General features: G+C 37.7%; 1 protein-coding gene across 6 annotated transcripts in view; it reads right to left on the reverse strand.

The window, feature by feature from the left end:
- Window positions 1-20,269, reverse strand: part of EPB41L2 (erythrocyte membrane protein band 4.1-like 2) — a 217,228-nt gene that overhangs the window by 48,577 nt on the left and 148,382 nt on the right. For all 6 annotated transcript variants that reach the window (XM_012665220.1, XM_012665221.1, XM_012665219.1 and 3 more), the window contains exons 5-11: window positions 19,340-19,382; window positions 15,692-15,767; window positions 12,167-12,385; window positions 10,399-10,486; window positions 5,943-6,095; window positions 5,313-5,410; window positions 792-964 (exon numbers count right to left, since the gene is read on the reverse strand). In XM_012665220.1, coding sequence (XP_012520674.1) covers window positions 792-964; window positions 5,313-5,410; window positions 5,943-6,095; window positions 10,399-10,486; window positions 12,167-12,385; window positions 15,692-15,767; window positions 19,340-19,382 — 850 coding nt within the window. The remainder of the gene's footprint in view (window positions 1-791; window positions 965-5,312; window positions 5,411-5,942; window positions 6,096-10,398; window positions 10,487-12,166; window positions 12,386-15,691; window positions 15,768-19,339; window positions 19,383-20,269) is intronic.

Genomic DNA, 20,269 nt, shown 5'->3' on the forward strand with positions numbered 1-20,269 from the left:
TTGAACATATGTCGGCATTCAAAAAGTTTCAGATCTTGGAGCACTTTGGATTTCAGATTTGGGATGTTCGACCTGTACCAAAAAAAAAAAAAAAATGTATATTCAGAATGACAATTTCAAAGCACTACAAAATTATTTTCTTCTGATTGTAAGTAACAGCATTCTATTTACTCAGAAAAAAATGGCTATGCTTCTACTGCTGGGGTCCCCAACCCCTGGGCTGCAGACCAGTACTGGTCCGTGGTCTGTTAGGAACCGGGCTGCACAGCAGAAGGTGAGCGGAGTACAAGTGAGCAAAGTTTCATCTGTATTTACAGCCGCTCCCCATCACACGCATCACCACATAAACTCCACCTACTGTCGGATCAGCGCAGCATTAGATTCTTACAGGAGAGTGAATCCTATGTAAACCGAGCATGCGAGAGATCTAGGTTGCACACTCCTTATAAGAATCTAATGTCTGATGATCTGAGGTGGAGCTGAGGCAGTGATGCTAGCACTGAGGAGTGGCTACAAATAGAGATTATCATTAGCCGAGAGGTGTGACTGCATAATAAATGCAATGCACTTCAATCATCCCCAAACCATCCTCTCCCCGTCCCTTATGTCTTCCCCCACCCCGTCATCTGTGGAAAAATTGCCTTCCATGAAAATGGTCCCTGGTGCCAAAAAGGTTGGGGACCACTGCTCTAGGGTATCTCCGGTAGTCTTGTTAACTAGATCGACATTTTCTAACCTCATTGGATTAGAGAAAAATAACTGAAATCCAAAAGTATTATAAACATATTTACCTCCATCGAGACTCCTGGAGACTCGTTTACTAGATGTGCGCTCAAAGTGTGGTGCCGGCCTATCTATGAGGGTGCTTGCCTGGCGGGTCTGTGCTTGGGTGCGGCCGCTGTAGCGGAATTTGGACCCCAAGGTCAGGAACTTGGCCTTTGGTGGCTGCTCTGGAGACACAAGCCTGTAGGGAAAATGAAGAAAAGAAAAAAAAAAAAAACCCAAAGGAGCAAAATTAGACTTTATGGACATTTTTAAAAATACCAAACTTTAAATCTATGTATTTTAATATCTCAAAAACAATGCTACCTAAACTTTCTAATGAAAAAAGAACATTATAAACCCTCCTACATACACAGCTTTATAATAGTGATGAGTAAATCTACATTCATGTATTCATGAATAATATGTTTTTCTCAACCTAAGGAGCAGCTGTTCTCAGTGTGTATCAAAGGTTATTTATTTGTATTCACTTAAATCATTTATATAAACACATATGTCTGAATTCTTGTTCCTAGCTATAAATGCCAAGTAGCAATCCATTACCATTAGTAATTCTTAATATTTACGCCTATTTCTTCTGGGAAAAAAACATGTAAATCAGGAATCTGTTCCATCAAGTGATTCTTTCCCATGAAGAACACAACACACAGTTGATCTGTGGCGATGACTAAGATCCCTTCTTGTCAGCACAATTCTACTGCCTAAGCCCTGGGTTCATAATGAATGAAGTCAAATTTCCTTGATGTCAAATATTTCCAGACTTATGCAAAAGCATGTTTTTAGTAAATGAGCCAATCTCTTTTGGAATACAACTGAAATTGTCTTGCTTTCATTCTCTGATCAAGAGTTGACAAAATGTCTTAACAGAAAGATAATCTCAGAGCTCTTTTAGAATTTATTAAATAAAAAAGACTTCAGTTGATAATTCAAGAAAATGAAGAACTCCACCAAAACTTTTCCTATTATTTGCCAAGGAAGAGAGATTTCTTAAAGAGCTCTTTACCATTTCAAGTATTTCTAGACTTTCTGTACAGTTTTTTAGAAATCTTCTGCAATGAAACAATGAAGAGTTCGAAGTCAAGGTGATTCATGATGTAATAAATACGAGAACCAACCCTCTGTCAACTCTATCCACCCAGAAAAACAGCATGAACAGAACTGAACTGATAAAAGACAAACTAACACACTCTGGCTTTCTTGGCTTAAATCTATTCATGTGGGGTAGAAGCGTTTCTTGATTTTCAAAGGAAATGTAGATGATGCTGCTGAGAAGCTACAAGTTGCCAATGGCCAGTGCCTCCAACTGTACTTTGGGAAGAGCTACATATTCTTAAATTAGAATGCTGGAACTGCAGAAATTTAACCTTGCTACAAGACCCTATCTTTGTAAGAATAACATCAAAACCACTAAAAGACATCTACCATTTCACTTTGGAGAATATAAAAACTACAAAAAAAGACTAACCTTTACAGAGAGTATTAAAGGCCTTGAGCAAGATAAGCATCAGTGATGCATCAAAAAGGAATTCAAGTTTTACATATTTTACTACTTAAGTATATTAACATTTTAATTTTTTAAAATCTTGCCATTATACATCAAATATCATCAATGTTTATCTATAGAATATAAAGGAACATTTAAGAAAAACCCACTTAACAATTACTAAAGTTAATCATATATTTAACTAGTGGAAATGCTTCTACAAGGCTCTCTATGAATCAGCCACTGAGGACACTAACACATTTGGGATGACTCTGGTTCTACGATGTCAAGTTTAAGTGGTAGTTTAACGTCAAGCTACAAGAATATCGTGTTAACCTCTAGTTTACACACCAGTGAGAACAACAACATAAGCACTGGGAAGAATACAAGGAAGCACATCTGCTGCAAATACAACCGGGCAGTGTAACACAGTGAATACACTTACAGGCACTTGGAGCCACTCTGTCTGGGTTTGAATCCCATCTCCACCAGCTACTATCTATAGGACCCCTGGGCATGTTTCTTAACTCCCCTGTTCCTCAGTTTCTCCAAATGTAAAGTGAAGATAATAGCACATGTCCTGTAAGATTTGTTGTAAAGCTTAAAAGATTTAATCCCTGTATAGCACTTAGAACGGTGACAGGCTCAATTAAATACCCACACAAAGGTAGCAGCTTTATTATTATATTTTCATTCCACTAATAGCCTAGCTGATTGGCTATCTATCAATCAATAGAAAGATCTATTTATTTGTTAATGGCTTCAATCGGCAAGCCACTGTAATTTTCTAAAAAATTCATTTGCACCTTTTCTAAAACAGAACAAAATCTGCTGATCTGATTCAAAGCACTCTGTAGACAAAGTATGATTTGCCCTTTCTGTGTTAGATAAACTGTTTTATATTGCTTTGTTAGCAATGTTATACAAGGTTTTAAAATTTAAGAGAGATTTTGTTAACCATTATCTCAAAAGTTTGCAGGAGCAAATTGGTCTACTTTTAAATTGGAGTCCCTGGTACGTTAGCAAAAATAATGAAGGGGACTAAGGCTTTACCGGGCTGAACACATCTCAGAAACTCCTGCTAGAAGAATGTAAGAAAAGGACAGTGCAGAGGTGAGGAGTGTGGGCTTTAGGATCAGAGAGCTGGGTCCCTGCCTCTGCTCAGGTGCCTGGCCGCTGTGTGCCTCTGCAGGCACCTCCTCTAAGCACTAGCTTCCTTGCCTGGGGTGAGAAATAAATAAATTACTGTGATATAAACCAATCGATTCCGTGTCTGATAACAATAAATGCTCGATGAATGTTAGCACTTGTTATTTTTAAAAGAATTATTGCTTTTATTACCATTATTTGACAGGAAAAGCTGCTGTCTGGCTTAGACCTGTGTCATAAATGTCATCTACTAGCTTTATAGGAGGCAGGTTCATGCTGAATCAAGGAGAAGTTCATCATGGCTACCAAGAGAAATTATAAACTTTTCGAAGATTTATATGATCAGTGTAACTGAGTCAAATGGATTCAAGTTCATTTTATATTTCTTCTCTAAAATGAATATATCAGTCTTGAAAATAGATATTGGTCAACTTAACTTCAAGAAGGAGTTATTTGTGCCAGCTGATAATTCACTTTAAAAATAGCAAATTGTGGTAACAAACTAAGAATAGTGATGAAGATAAACCTTAAAATACACTAGAAATGGTTCTAAGTTTGTCTGTGTTATCTCATTTGATTTTCAGAACATCCATCACCTGTGGATGAAGAAAGTGAAGCCAAGTCACTTACCGCAGTCCCATAGCTAGTATATGGTGGAACAGCATCAGCCCCTAAGTCCAGAGCAAAGACTTTACAGATGAATGGTCTAGACACACAGCCCTACAGAGTGCAGTGATAGGAAACTGAGGAAATGGAGAAAACAAAGATAAGCAAACTGAGCATAAAAAATATGCCCTTAAAGAAAAGTACAAAAGAAGACAGGACACAAGCTCGGTAGTAAGGGAGTTTTTTGTTTTTGGTTTTGGTTTTTAGTTTTAAAGGAGCAAGACATGGACATATTAACGGCCGAAGAAGCCAAAGGCACCCACTGGGGAATAAACAATTTACAAAGCAGGATCCTTTGTGAAGCATGAAGTGAGGGACCAAAGCAGAGGACGGCTATCTTCTCCTCAAGACAGGGGAGGAGGGAAAGAATGACTGGGGGTTGGGAGGAGTAATGATGCTTAGTTAGGGGGAAAGGGGAAAAAGGGGAAAAAGAGAAAGTGCATGACACTGAGAACACTCATGACCCACAGCTTCTACCACACAACGGAGGGCATCAGAGGAGAGTGGCAGGGGCACCCAGTGACTCAAGATGGCCATGAACATTTGGAATGGCAAAGGAAGTAAAAAGACTGATTGCCCAGTAGCAGAGAGGATCCAGCTGATGCTGGAAATTATTTACCTGTAATAGCACTAATCCACAGAGTTGTGCTATTTTCTTTTATAAAGAATATTTGCATGTGTCGCAATACTTGTGCTATTTAAGGTAGCACTTCACAAGTACAGAAGAAGTGAGGTCAGGACACAAGACTCATCCAGGACTAACAGACTGGGAAGGCAGATGTGCTGAGAAGAGAGGGGCCAGAAGGGGTTAGGACACTGCTGACAAAGTAGCCATGGGGCCAGACCACAGGCTTCAGGCTGGTTTGGGAAAGAAGTTAAGCCAAGAGGGGGCTGATTAGAACATCTAAATGAACCTAAGATGAGCGACAGTGGAGAGAAGAATGGTAGAAGGAGCAGGGCAGTGTGGTCGTGGTGGGGAAAAAGGTGGTTCAAGTCAGGACATGGAGTTCTGAACAACTGCAGAGGCAGCTCAGGTCTGAGTGAGGACAAGGTGTGGCCTCAGGCTACAGAAATGGACAAGGAGGGTACCGCAGACAAAGGAGACATGGCACAGAGGAGAGCAGAAACCCAAGGGCAGGGGGCGGATGTACCTATCACACTATCCATCACTACCACCTGCAAGTCCATGGAGGCTGCCAATAGCAATACCACACTATTTTCCTAAAATTACCTGTAGAAGGTGTGATGCTCCACGCACACTTTCCATAGCCTTTTGGCTGCCCGGTGGTTTGGCAGTTTGAATCCAATGGTGCTCTCGAACTGTTCCATCTGGAATAAATCCACAAAACAAGTCAGCATATTCCCTTAAGAGCTGATGAGAAATTACTGAAAAACACGGATTCAGATGTTTCTGCAAGAAGGAATTCTTCTTGAAAAAGGTAAATATTGTATATCTAATATAATCATACAAAATGAATTTTTCAGAGACTATAGTACTATTTTCAATGAAAAACAAGTATCAACTGTTCAACATAAACCAACTATCCTTCAATGTCCACTAAAACTCATTTTTATCACCCTCCTATTCTCTCCACCACTTAATTGATTCAACGAGAAAAAATGAGCCCCCACTAAGGGCCAGGCATTTAGTACTTCTTTTCTGTAAAAGGTGTTTGTTTTTTAGCAAGAGAAATATGTATGTGCAGGTTTATCAAGAAGAACCCTGACCTTTTTACCATGGAATAAAGACTAGTTCATTTTCTTAAAATTTTAGTGGGAAAGAATTCACTTAGCTCAAGGCTGTAAAGGTTCACACTGACACTACTAATTAGATATACCAGGGCAACAGGACACTGCTTACCTCTGCAGGCCTGACTTTAATGTAGAAGTTACTGCGCTTATAGGAAATCTTCAAGATTTTTGGCCAAGCAAAACGATTGATTCTCAGTCTGTCTTTGTAAATGAGGAGGCCATTAGCACACACACCCAGCTTGATGTCCACGCCTTCTGAGTCCTGCCAAGCATAACCCAATTAATCATGGTTAGAGCTGTGAAAGTTATGGGATGGAGAAGCTAATTAGCTCCCTCAAACCAAGAATGCCAACTTAACAAGGTTTGTATTTAAATTTTACTGACAGTACACAAGCTAACGGAAACAGCAGGGCAGATGCACATGTTAAATCTACGCACCCTCAAGGATCAGATTTGATTTACCAAAGAGTTATGGCAACATGACCATAGGACACAATATTCTTCAAAAGGCATAATGCATATATTCTGAAGCTCTGTTGTAAGAGCTAACAGGGAAGAAAGGAAACAACTAGATTAAATATCCTGAAGATAAGGGAGATAAAATGTACTTTCCTGAAGGCTATTCCAGCCCTCAGAAACAGTCTGTTGGCCCACCATTTTACTTTAGGCCAATTTGTCTCAGGTGTGTTCAACCATTTTACTTTAGGCCAATTTATCTCAGGTGCACTACCCTAGCTAATAGCTGTTAAAATTATGCCAATATTTTGCAAAGCACGAATGCCCCACAGAAAATTTCTCTTCTAGGCTGACAGTGTTGAAATCTCTGAATTCTTTCAAGCAGTTTTTCAGTAAGTCAGAGTGCTCACATCCAGTTCTCATTAAGCACTCCTTTGACTGGCATATTTCAAAGGACTGCAGACTATTATTGAAGTTATTAATAGTTTTACTTCCCCAGGGCTCTAATTTAAAATAGATGACAATCTAGAATAATCACAAGCCTGAAAGACCTTTTAAAAACCAAATACATTTACAGGGAAAAGTGAGAAACTGTCTCCTCACATTTCAAGTAGGGCTGAGGATCTAAGATGCACAATATTCAAAATATACAAATCATTGTTTATCTTTAAGGGAAGAACTGGATGTCATTCAAGATGTATGAAACTGAAGAATACTATTCAAATACATTCACATTCTCAGAGATCATTAACAACATGAAACAAATTCTCATAAAAAATGCTGAAACAAACACCATATTCAGTCTAAGTCTCAATTCAATAAAAGTGTAATATTTTGACTGCCTTATTAGAAAGAATAATTCAACACAATTTGTAAGAGTTTTTTAAAAATAAAAGTATAGTACTAGGTAATTGATGCCAATTGTTTTCTCTGTTGTGATACCTGAATAATTGATACACACAAATAAAATTACATTAGATCAACCTGAGCAGGTTTTAAAAAAATCTAATCTACTGCTTTACTCACCCTTATCCTGGCAGCCACAACTCTCTCTAGGAATAGAATAAAAAGCTGGGGTGAATCAGGCGCAGGTGCCCAAGCAACTTGGCGCCAGACCCATACGGTGTGTTTGCCAAAACCATCACTGCCCGTGGCCACAGGGAGCAAGGCGGAAGATTGCCTGAGACGGCATGCTCTCGCCACAAGCGAGGAAGCAACCCATGTTTGAAACATTGAACAAGACAACTCTAGTCTGAAGCAATCTTTGGACAGGACAAGGAAGCTATTTTATCTGACTTAAAAATAAACACAACCCAAATTCAAGTAAATCGGTTGATTTTGGTGGTGTTCTACATAATTGTTTTATGATTATCAGTATTTGCATGAGTAGAAAGTAAAGATGAAGGGGAGGACGTGAAAGGGAACAAGCATGCCTTAACCTTCCATATTTGAGTTATGCCACTCAGCAACAAAGGCGGAAAAATAACGTAATAAAAAGAAACACCTTCTCTGCCTTGCTCACTGCCCCGGGAAGCTGCCTCATGTGGATAGCAACCGGATCCCAGGACGGCTGGCTTCCAAATGGGTTCAGTACATAGAAAGTTCTTGCAAAAGATCACGGAGAAGAAGGGAAGGAAGGTCAGGGTATTTCATACCCAGATTCCCTCCCTGCATGGTCGCATCAGGCTGGCTGTGTCCTTCTGACAGTGGCTCCTCTCAAGACAGACATCTCCACACAGATCTGTCCTTATGGGTTCAGGTACCCAGTCTGCCCTTCCTCCTTCAGACCAGAAAGGTTAAGAGGGTTGCTGACACCAGCCCAGGGGGACCATGGGTGTTGCACTACTCTTGTGGTTTTCCTGCACCTTTGCCAAGAGTCTTTTTATTCAACTCATCCTAACATGAATGTACTGTTAAGAAATCGTCTAATAAAAAAATAAATAAACCTGATCTCAAGACAATATAAAGGCACCAAACCTTAAACTACATGAAGACCTCTTTTAAATTGCGGCAGATAATCTTTTCAATAAGCCACAAATATCTTACTTATCAGATATTATATAATAAGTCAATCAGATAATAAACAGAATGAAGGTTATTTTGAAACTTTTTAGTGTTCTGCTCCTAACTACACAGCAAGAACTGACATTATACTTATAACACAGCCCATGACTTTATTTTTCTAAGATATAACATTTAAAAACAAGACTCCCGAAGCCTTGAAACATTGCCATTTAAAAATTGGTTTCTAACTAATGATCAACAAGGCAGAGAGATGCAAGATTTATATGTGGCAAGAATAGCAGGCTTTAGAGAAGGAGAGATGGGCTTGGGAGGCCTTTTTGGTCTGAAATCTGTTCTCTCCTTCCTCCCTAATTTGTTTCTTGGCTAACCCAGCCTGTCCCCATCATGTAGAAAATGACCTGAAAAACACTCAAATGTTAGGACGATCTGTTTCACCTCCTAGGAGGATTTATTAGAAGGTATCAGGCAGATGGGACTGCTTAGTAATATATGGCTTTAAGCAAGTCATTCTCTGTATTCTGCTCTATGTAGCTGTAAAATAAAAATATTTAAATTTTAAATGAGATGGTGTCTGTGAAAATATTTTTAAAAATTAAAGGCATCTAATAATTAAAAATGATGCTGCCAGACACTATTTACTGACATGGAAAAATGTTTATAATAGCAAATTAAAAAAAAAAAAGGCCTAAAAAAATGATACTCGTAGTATGACCCCCTTTTAGGAAGGCATGAGAATTCAACTGCTCAAAGATATTTAAAAAAAAAAAAAAAAACAGAAAATGTATCAAAATATTCGCAGTGCTTATTTCTGCATAAAGAGATTTAAGTGATTTTTATTTTCTTCTGTTTGCCTCTATTTTATACTATGAACATGCAAGAATTATTTATCTAAGGCTTAAGGAGGAACACTATCTTTGAGTGGGGGGCTTTCCTAGAGATTTCCCAAATCATATAATCTGGGTTTCTAAACTGTATCTAGGAATTGGTAGGGTCTTTAAAAAGCAGCAACTGCAGGCTTCACAGTATGTTGAGTTCACTGTGGACACATTTTTCAAAACCAAATCCATCTTTCACCTTGCTTCTCCCTTTTCTTCCTTGACTCTCCCCACTATGTAATTATCTAAGGTAGAATCATGAAGTCGGTGATGTTTGTTACTAGCAACCAACCATACTAATGTGCATTTACAGATTTCACTTTCTGACCTATTTCTTTATGAATAGTGTTCATCTAGTCATAACTGTTATTATACCCATGTGACTGCCACTAGCATACCTGAGTATCTACGCTCACAAAAATGTGTACATTATTGCCTATTTTATTATGTAAAGTGCTCTGTTATGTTTTTGTATTTCTCAAATGAATCCCCCTTTAAAAAATGTAAATAAATGTCTTTTAAAGAATTTTTCAAAGTATTTTTTCAGGAATTTTATTTTCAGGATTTTGATTTTTCAGGACTATGGCATTCGGGATTGTGTCTTTCAAGATCATGATCAGCTCTCTGTATGTCCATTATTCCGTTATTTTGCCAGCAGTCAGACTAAAGGTGCTTCATCACCTAGAGCCTGGGCCAGCCTGCTTTATCGTTCACAAAGTACAAAACAGACCTACAGGAAAAAGCCCAAGTTTAGGGCTCCTTCACAACCCAGAAGCTTTTTGGAAGTGGTCATAACCACACCACTTTTGCCCTGTTATAGTTGCTAAGATCTGCTCCCCTCTGTCAATACAAAGGTGGGAGAGGGAGCTGGGACAGACACAGCACTTGACCTAGCAGAAACTGGGACACCAGTTACTGGGAATAAACCTAGGTAAGGGGTAAAGAAGGCTGACAAGGTGTGTCTTAGGATAAGTATCCATGAAAAGGTATTAATTTAAAAGACTGGGAAAAGAAGAAGTAGGGGGAGAACAAATGGTTCCTCCCACAACCATAAACCCCATGATTAGTCAAAGAAATATTACAGAGACCCTCAAGTGAAGGCAAACAGCCTTTTCCCAAAAACGAACTAGGCCACTCTGAAACTGGAGCCCTCTCAGAACTTCAGTGAACAGACTGCAATGATGCCACTTTCTGTTACATTGATAGTACCTTGGCATGATGTAGGTCCACACCATACATGGAAAGTCTCTTTGCATTTTCTATGAACTGAGAATCAGCTTGTGCTGGAGATAAGCCCCTGAGAATCAAAAAAAAACAGTATTATCTTATTGGTGGGTACAAAGCAAATGTGGTCAAAATGAGGGAAAGGGTGTCTAAGCCTGGAGAGTTGGGATAGAGGAAGTAACCCAGCTAAATTAGCAGAAGAGTAGCAAAAAGGTAAAAAGACTCAACTCTCAACCTCTGGTATTTTTCTCTTAATATCCTCCAATCTAAACCTGCCAATTGTAATGAGGTATACCCTCCACCCTTACCATTTTAGTCTTAAAGAGTTGATTTTTATTATTCCCACTGGGGGAAAAAGCCACAGCAATAATGGGTATATCATAAGTTAACTGAAAATAAAAAACAGTGATTTCATCTTTCTGAGATAGGCAAATTCTCACTCCTTTTATTTTACTAGGATTGATCATAATAAAGATCACAATTATTTGCATTTGATTTTACCCCTATGATAGCACATATCACATTCTGTCCATACTAAAATTATTTCCATTCATATCTTTATCCCTAACTAAATAATTTTAAGCTCTTAGAGAACAGGACCATGTCCCATTAATCTTCATATTCCCCAATGCATTTCAGTATCTGACATTTCATATTAGAATTATATAATAAATGTCTGTTTAAAATTTAAGTGACATTAATAAGAAAATATTTAGAGTGAAATATTGCATTTTTTAAAAGAAAAGTCAATGAATGTAGCCTGTTTAAAACCTTCTAATCCTTAAAAGTTCCTTTCAGATCATTTAGTTAATATGTTATAAAACTACAATTTTGCAATACAGAACAAATTATAATTTTGTAGCTAGGGTTATAAAAACTCTATGGTATTTAATTACTAAAATAATTTAAGTAATCCTTAGCTAAGCTAAAGGGTCATCTTCTGTAGATAGTGGAACCACTAGCACATTTCTGGGGATTTTTTTGTTTGTTTGTTTTGTTTTTTGAGACAGAGTCTCACTTTGTTGCCTAGAATAGTGTGCAGTGGCGCCATCATAGCTCACTGCAAAGCTCAAACTCCTGGGCTTGAGTGATCCTCCTGCCCCGGCCTCCCAACTAGCTAGGACGACAGGCATGTGCCACCACACATGGCTTATTTTTCTATTTTTAGTACAGATGGGGTCTCCCTCTTGCTCAGGCTAGTCTCAAACTCTTGACCCTCAAGTGACCCTCCAGCCTCAGCCTCCGAGAGTGCAAGGATTATAGGCGTGAGCCACCACACTCGGCCCCACCTGCATACTTCTGTTGCTGTTCTTACATCCATCACCACCTACATTTCTAATTCAAACCCCAATGCTTCATTATCTCCCTGGCTTTCTTATCAAACATAGTAATAAAAACAATTAAAAGGCAGAAGAAATATAAAGTAAATGCCACTTACGTATGTGGGTATATTTATTTCCAGTGTGTGTATGTTAAGGGATGGGGGTAGGGAAAAGGAGATCTCATAGGGAAAAGTACATTTATCCAATAAATGAAGGATTTACTCTGATGAGCATAGGTCCTTATATTACAGTCATAAAAACAATGAAAGGATATCGCAAAGGGTCAGGTTGTCTTGATCAGCGCTGGGTGAAGCTCCAAAAGGAAAACTGAATAATCCCCAAAACTATGCTCAAATGTCCAGCAAGTGTTACAAGAGATGCTACTTAAATCTACCATGGCCATTCTCTCTTTAGGAAGCAAGGCAACAAACCTGTGGGTTTTGTGCAGCTCTATCACCTTCTCTTCCAGCTCCTTAGTCTGTGTGGGGGCAAACTGGTATTCGCTGAGGTCAATGTTGCTATGCACTTCTGGGTCATAGTCTCCAAGTTCAGCCTGCAGTGTGTAGGATCCCAGGAGGGCATGAGTTGTAATGGAGCAGGGCAGGTGGCCAGAGGCAATGTCCTGCCGGAGTTGAAGGCACAACAAGTATCTGTGAGGAACAGAGGGAGAAAAGGGCCAGAGAGAACAATTAGTTAAGATTGCAGCATTTATAATCCTTAAATGCTAACATCCTTTTGAAAACAAATATACAATATAGGCACTCTTCCTTTCCATAGCAAAACCAGTTTTCTCTAAGAAGCCTCACCTTGCTCCTTGGGCTCCTATACCTGTGGCTTATTTATGGAAACTGAGTCCAGAAGGCTAATTAATAGAATGGAAACTCTGAACTGTTGTTCTGATAATTCTGGTAATAGTCTATGATTACTATTATAATAAAGAGTTTTGTGACTGAAATAAAAATTTTAATCACTTAAACTCCTTGGATTTAAAATTTTAATAAAAATTAGCATACCCCTCAAAAGTTGTAAAGATTAGTGAAATTTTAAAAATAAAAAAAAGCTAAGGTTACCCCCCCTTTATCATCTCTACCTACTTCATATTAATTTCTCCTTTTCCAAAATACGTTTAACAACAATTATAAGTAAATCTCTACTTTGAAGCCCTTACTTGTCCACTTACTCCATCTAAAGAGGCAGCTAGCTCAGTTTAGTAGAAAAAGCATGGCATCTGGAGCCAGGAAGAGCTGACTCTACATGACTCAGTGCCAGTTAATTTACTTGCTTAAGGAGAATTTCTTATCTGTAAGATAAGATGAAATTTATCTCCTTTTGAAAGTAAGGGTAAAAATCAGATAATATAAATAAGATACCAGGCATGATGCCTAGGAATCGATAACTTAGGCAGCTATAATAATTACTGGCTATAATAATAATAATAATTATTCTAATTATTCTCATTCAATGTTCCAAGTGGCTTACTATATAAATATAAAAGAATTTCTGTTTTCCACTAAGTAACATGCAGAAACATGAGATTTAAGGTCTATAGGGATTTTTTTCTTTTCAGCCCCACTATGGATTCCTTTTGGTGACATTTTAAAACCTGATTTCCACTCTCGAATTTCACCACTTGCTAAGGTCACCACCCATCCCTCTGAAATCAGTGGCAGTGCCCTCATTCTTGAAGATCATTTGGAGACTGCCATTACTATTGGCGGCTGGCCACCTTCTTCCCATGGACATTCTTCCTGTGGACATTTCTGCCTGGCCTGGCCTCTTTAAACACAATCCTCTTCCTGCTCTCTCCCCAACATGATCAAATGGGGAGTGCTGGCCTCTGGTCCAGGCCTCATTGTGGTTGGGTCAGAGAGCACAACCCAGCACATGGGTTCCAGGGCAGTTCGGTTATACCTAGATTACCACTGAAAATCTATCACCAGGCAGGGACTCTGCTTATCATCATCATAGTCCCCCAGTTAGCAAAGTACTTGTTGCATGGCAAATACTAAATAATTTTCTGAGAGAATTTAAGTCTTCTCACTGTCACTATATTTGGGTATTTATGCACTGCAGGAGCTCTCTTTTTAAGGAGGATTATGCTTCCTTAACCCGCAGAGCAACACGAGCATAATTACACTTTAGAAAACTAAATTTTAAACTATGGCTCCAGGTTGTCCTCAAATTCTCTAATCAGTAATAGTACTAGTTCTCCACATTTTTAATCACAAGGATTCCATCTTATTGCTCCTTTTTATATTATTGTCTCTACTTTTCACATTGGTCCTTTCCTCTATTTTCAAAGCCTAAGTCTAAGCCCTAATAACTTCAGACAAAAATGGCAAGAGCTTGCTGAATTTTCCAACTCCATCTTCTTCACACAACACTACGAAGCATTCTTCAAAGCTTTCCCCAAATAGTGTTCTTGCCCTCCTCAAAATGTTTGTCTTCTAAATGCTAACTCAAGTCCTGGTGAATATTTCACCTGTGATATTGAAGCTGCCAGGCCACAAGTACAGGCAGGTGGCTGTTCTCAAGCTGCACCACTAAGACCTTTAGTTAGCTTAGCAAACGATATCATTCCTCCCACTACAGACAGGCAGACGGTTCAATCTCCATTTATACAGAAAACTAAAGCACTTACTCATGCTATAAACTTGCAGTCACTAAAGGATTATTATCCCCAAAACAAATTACTGCAAGAAGGAGCATATGTACAGAGAGGGCTCTGGGTCACAAAGCCCCATTTACATGCACTGTTCAAAGGCACTCCAGGCACTCCTGCAGTGAAGCTCTGCATCCTACACATGCCAACCAGTCAGGTTTTATGCTCTAGGCAGCTCACTGTGCAGTTACAAAAGCTACTATTTATTATTTACTAGCTGAAGCTAATTCAATCAGAGCTTAATTAGTACATTCCTATTCAGCAACAAGTAGCAGAGGAAGAAAAAGGCCTGCCATTTATCCAATATTGGAAAGAAATCTCTATCATTCCTATTTCACATGGTCATTATGCACTCTTTTAAGCACCTCTATAACTTGATGTCTGACAACAAAACTGGCCTAGCAGAGCAGCTAAGACACAGGAACCAAAGATAAGCAGAGTCTTTCACTAAGACTCTCTAGTTTCCCGAAAGCACATATACTGCACACAGTTGTCCTTGGCCATGTAAACAGCCTTTTAAAAATACTGTATATAAAAATCACCCTTACAAAAAAAAAAAAAGAAAACACTTTTTATGCTTACTCCTACCAAAGCTAAGATATCCTATCACTGGTACCCAATCTAATAGGGCTAAGATTTCAAGGTATTTGTTGATTCACAACGTTCTTAGTTATCGTTCAAATACTCAGAACCAGTAAATGTTCTCTTGCTCCTAAACTGAATCCTTTATTTGCAATTTAAGTGTATGTTCTTATAGCCCATACGATCTCAGAGAAGACAGAAATGAGATAGCTATCGACTCTACATGAGAAAGCCTACTTCGTTACTTTGGTGGTTTTGGTGAGGTTGGGTAGGAGGGGACAACAAAATTACTAGTTCAATTGGTTTTTAAAAATAATTTCATTTTTCTACCTTTATCTCATCTTTGTAATATGAGACTAATGCACAGGCACATGAGTTATACAATAAAAATCATCAGTATTAAAATCTGAAATATTAAATATCAGTGACTTTTTAAAGCATAACATAGGAAACAAAGTTGCCAATAATATCATTTTTTAAATTGTCATTACTCAAATATATATAAGGAAGTTAAAGAAAGTGAATAAAATTTTTGAAATTGGCAACATTTCAAACTAATTAGGCGTACCCATGTCCAAGGAAACCACGAAAACTTAATTTATGAATAATTGTTTTTGTTTTCAATTCTGAAATTAACCACTACGCTCCCAGGGCACAGAAATAAATGACAGCTATAAGGAAAGGTTCATGTAAAAGTGCGACTATAAAGTACCTGGTGATATCTTCAGTCAACTGAGAAGGATCAGGAGGATAAAACTTCACATTAAAAGTGAACAGCCAGGGAAGATCTGTAATTATTAAACATCATGGTTATCTATCCAATCAAGAGGATGACTATATTGATAAAACTTAAAGGTCAATGTTCAAACAGTACAGACTAGTCTCACCATAAATCAATCAATGTGCAAAATTTTATTTAAAAAAAATATAACTTACAAAACAAAAACAAAATGAAAAATAAAATAGAAAACAATTACATAAATAACCCACCGTGAAGATAATAGGTTCATTTTCTCAAACATTTACTGATACTTCAATAAATGTTTTATATGGTGAACCATTATGCAAAAATTTTAATATGAGCTCCATATAATAGTTCTGAGATAACCACAGGATTTCTAATTGCCAAATATTCTCTGCCCTTAAAAAAAAAAAAGGATTTCTACATTGTTGCAGGAATAGCCCATCAATGGGCTATTTGAAGAAAGTGTTAAAGAGATCCCAGGGAAGGGAAGGTGTGGTAAAACTTCACAATACTTTAAGATAATAAAATTATTTCCCAGGTTCTATAGAGTAGATATAAGTATACTCACATAGAACACATACTTTGCTGTATTGTGCCATAGAGAATGAATATATCAAACCATGTTCATAAATGACTTATTAAAAGTTAAAACCTTATCATTTATACATTAAAATTTAACTGATGTGATATATCATGTTTTGGATGGCTTAAAATAATAGAACTACAGGGAAAACGGCAGGTATTATTTTCCTAAAGGGATTCAAATAATTCCACTCGCCTGATTTTAGAGTTCTGTTCAAAGTTCACAGTAAATAAAAACCAAAAAAAGTTGCGTAAGTTATTCCATTCTATACACATTGGAAGACCTCACCAGATCTTTAATTTACAGACTTTAAGAAAAATTTCTTAAATCCCATTTTCTTGTTCAATGTGTCATTTTGTCTTTTATCTCACCATCAGCACACTCCCTTTCCTCTAATTCAACAGTCAACAAATATGTATTGAATGGCTACAGCATACATACACACACTTTTGCTGGATTTTGGGTCAATATATCACTAATTTACTAATAAAGTCAATCCTGCTAACCTTAAACAGATTTCAGTTCTGCTTTACACATTTAAAAAACATAATAATGGGATATAGGATTTTCCTGAACATCATGAAATGTAACGTTTCTTGGCCTCTAGCACCACGCCGACTACGTCAAATATCCACGCATTGCATATGGGTACATACTTGTCTGAGGGGACTGCTAATCCATAATTAAGCAAAGTCATCACAGGATTATCATTTCTTAATGGCTCCTTGTTTATTTGTTTTCTAGGTATTAACACTAGCACGTGCTTGCCTGGATATGACTACAGGAATAAATTTCTAACAGAATGCCTATATTTTAGAATATATTTCCAAATCTAAAAGCTATTGAAATGCACCAATAATGCTAAGCTTTTTTAAAATTGACAAATAAAAAGTTTATGTATTTATGGTACACAGTAAGATGTTTTAAAATATGTATACATTCTGGAATGGCTAAATCAAGCTAAGTCACATGCATTACACCTCACATACATTTTCTGTGATAAGAACACTTAAAATCTACTCCTAGTGATTTTCAAGTGAAATTTTTAATTACATATTGTTATCATCATAATTTTTTACCTATATATAAATAGTCCTCCTAGCTATGGATTGTTTATATATTAATCATATGCAAGCCTTAGACATATGGAGTCTCATTTGTATAAGTTTGAGAAAATAAAGATTTTAAAAGCAAATTTTAAACAGGAACCATTAGGTTGCTGGTTGTTATAAATAACTCAAAAAATTAGTATTTATCTTTGCTGATTGTCTATTAACTGAAAAGTACAATAAAATCATAGCAGAGATCAGGCTAAGATAGAACAGGAAGTTCTTTTCATCCATTTTAACACAACCAGAGAATAAGAGGTAAGTATAACAACTAAAACTTCATTTCCTCAGCCCACTTGCATGATGGGGACAGTATAGAATGCCATTTAAAGAACTGGCTCCAATAGTTTAAAAAAGTCTAATCCTATTTGTTACTGTTATTCGTCTTGCCAGACCACAAGGGCAAAAGTCCTAAAATAACTCTTAAAAAAAAAAAAACAACTTCACAAATAATCAAAACATAAGAACGTGATTCATAATCAGCGAAGTTTTGCCTTCCAAAAGTTAGGAAATCTCCATGACTCTGAAGTGAGTGGCATATAACCAAACAAGAACCAAAACAAAACCATAGGAAACAACTCAATGAAATATCAATTGTGTCAGAGGTTGCCCTGTTCTATGTTTGGGTCACTCGGCAGGTCAGGCTTCAGAGAAAGTGTAAAAACCAAGGGTCTGTACCTGTTTGAATTTATGCACTTTGGGAAGCTTTTCAAAAACAACTGCAGAAGGGACAAGGGGAAAGTTCCAGAGCTTTCTGGTACAGTTTCTCCCATAATGTAAGAATAACTCATCTATGTCTACTTATTCCTTTTCTTTATTCCCCCCTTTTCCATCATGAGGCAAATATGCATGGGTGAAATACCAAGATGATAAATGCCAAAGAGAGAATGCTGGAGAGCTAGAACAATAATCACAGCACAGGGTGACCAACCAGGCCAGACCACCTGGGACTGTTCCAGCTTTAACACAGACAGTTCCCTATCTTGAGAAATTCTTCAGTCCTGGGAAAATCAGGAAGGTTGATCACTCTAATAAAAGACATTTGAAAAAAAAAAGGAAAAGAAAGATGAGACTATAAGGAAAGGAAATGGGAAAAAATAAGGTACGTGCTCAGAATAAAAAAGGAGAGTAGAGAAAGAAACAAATAATAGACTACCAAAAAGATTTGAGAGAGAAAGAAAGAAAAGACATATAGGGAACCTAAAACAAGAGACAGAAGGCAGGGGAAAAGGACAATAAGGGAAAGAATAGATTTGTACCAGCACTTTGACTTTAGGAATAATAAATAGGGAAATGAAATCAACAGTACAAAGGGCATTTTGCAGGTTGGCACCTGGAGAAATGGTTTCCCTCTGGACAAGTCTGGAGCCCACAGTCTTAGGAAGGCTGTTAGGAACTTTCCAGTCTTCAGATTTCGTTCTTCAGACTAAAAATCCTAGCTGCCTGTGGCTGCCTGCCTTCTCTGCTTCAGTCATTCACACACCCTGAAGTAAATTAAGTATCCAGATCCCCTATCAGAGATTCTCTGTGGTAATAACGTGTCTGGGCACAGATATCACGAAGCCAGCCACAGGCAACACAACCTGCAGAGGCGGAAGCTAAGGAGGGAGCTGAAGCTGCTAGTTAGAGTGGGACATCTGAAGTCATTAGAGGATTCTACGAGAAGACGGAAAGAAAGGGACAAGTACGCCTAATTAGAAACCTAGATTCAAAGAGCTAGTCAAGTGGCCTTTGACTATGGAACCAACGAAGAGCAGAGACAGCAAAGATCTCAGAGAACTGAAAAGAGTGTTCGAGTCTTCACTCCAGTACATCTACAAACAGTGTATCCACATACCTCTATATTCCTATAAATGTTATTAAAGGTAGAAATAGATAAAGATTAACTTAATAACCTCCAAGTATGATTAGTTAAATACTTACTTCGCAGCTGTCTCTGTATTTTTTTTGCAGGATCTAGCCAGTTCTATAGGAAGGAGGAAAAAAAGGTTAATGAACCCATAAGAAATATTCCAGAGTCCAAAATAGAACAGTTTACGGTTCACATTCTTATTTAAATGTAAGCATATTTTAATGAAGTCCTATTCAAAGCAGCTTTCACCTATTAGCATTTTACTAGGCTTAGTACTGATTTGGTTTTGAGTGTGTGTGTTATAAATAAAATACTAAAACACTTTTAAGGTGAGTCTCATAGGCCTCATTCTCTTGGATCTGAAACGAAACATTTGTCCAAATGATGAGACATGACATACCTATATATAACCTTTATTCCATAGTAGAACTGCCAGCCAATAGTCCCTGCGCTCACTGAAATGAGAGCTCTTCAAGGGCAATAATTAGTTCATACTCATGAAAGCTAAAATGTGAATTGGAAACCATTGGCTAAAAGTATATACACACCAAAGACAATTCTCTCAACCCCCAAAGCCAACTCCTTCTTCCCCCCTTAAGTCTTCTTTCCTGCAACTGTACAATGCTAAGGAGAGGTACGGTCAGACTGGAGACAGTATTTCCCTTCGTGGGCTTCCTATAACATCCTTCTTTCTTTTTAACCTCATTCTAAGTTGGAAGTCACAATTATAAGGAACTCCCTTTCACTTCCCCCTCATTTCTGCCCTTTGAGAAAGCTAACATAAAATCATGCTAGGAAACTCCTATAATATCTTAAAGCAAAAAAGACCAAATTCGAACTATTAGGTTCAAACCACCTGAGGACATTAAATATTTGTCTTTCAAAGATATAAGAAAGGCCGGGCGCGGTGGCTCACACCTGTAATCCTAGCACTCTGGGAGGCCAAGGCAGGTGGATTGCTAAAGGTCAGGAGTTTGAGACCAGCCTGAGCAAGAGTGAGA

This window comes from Propithecus coquereli, unplaced genomic scaffold (genome assembly GCF_000956105.1).
Source record: "Propithecus coquereli isolate 6110/MARCELLA unplaced genomic scaffold, Pcoq_1.0 Scaffold98, whole genome shotgun sequence".
Taxonomy (NCBI): Eukaryota; Metazoa; Chordata; class Mammalia; order Primates; family Indriidae; genus Propithecus; species Propithecus coquereli.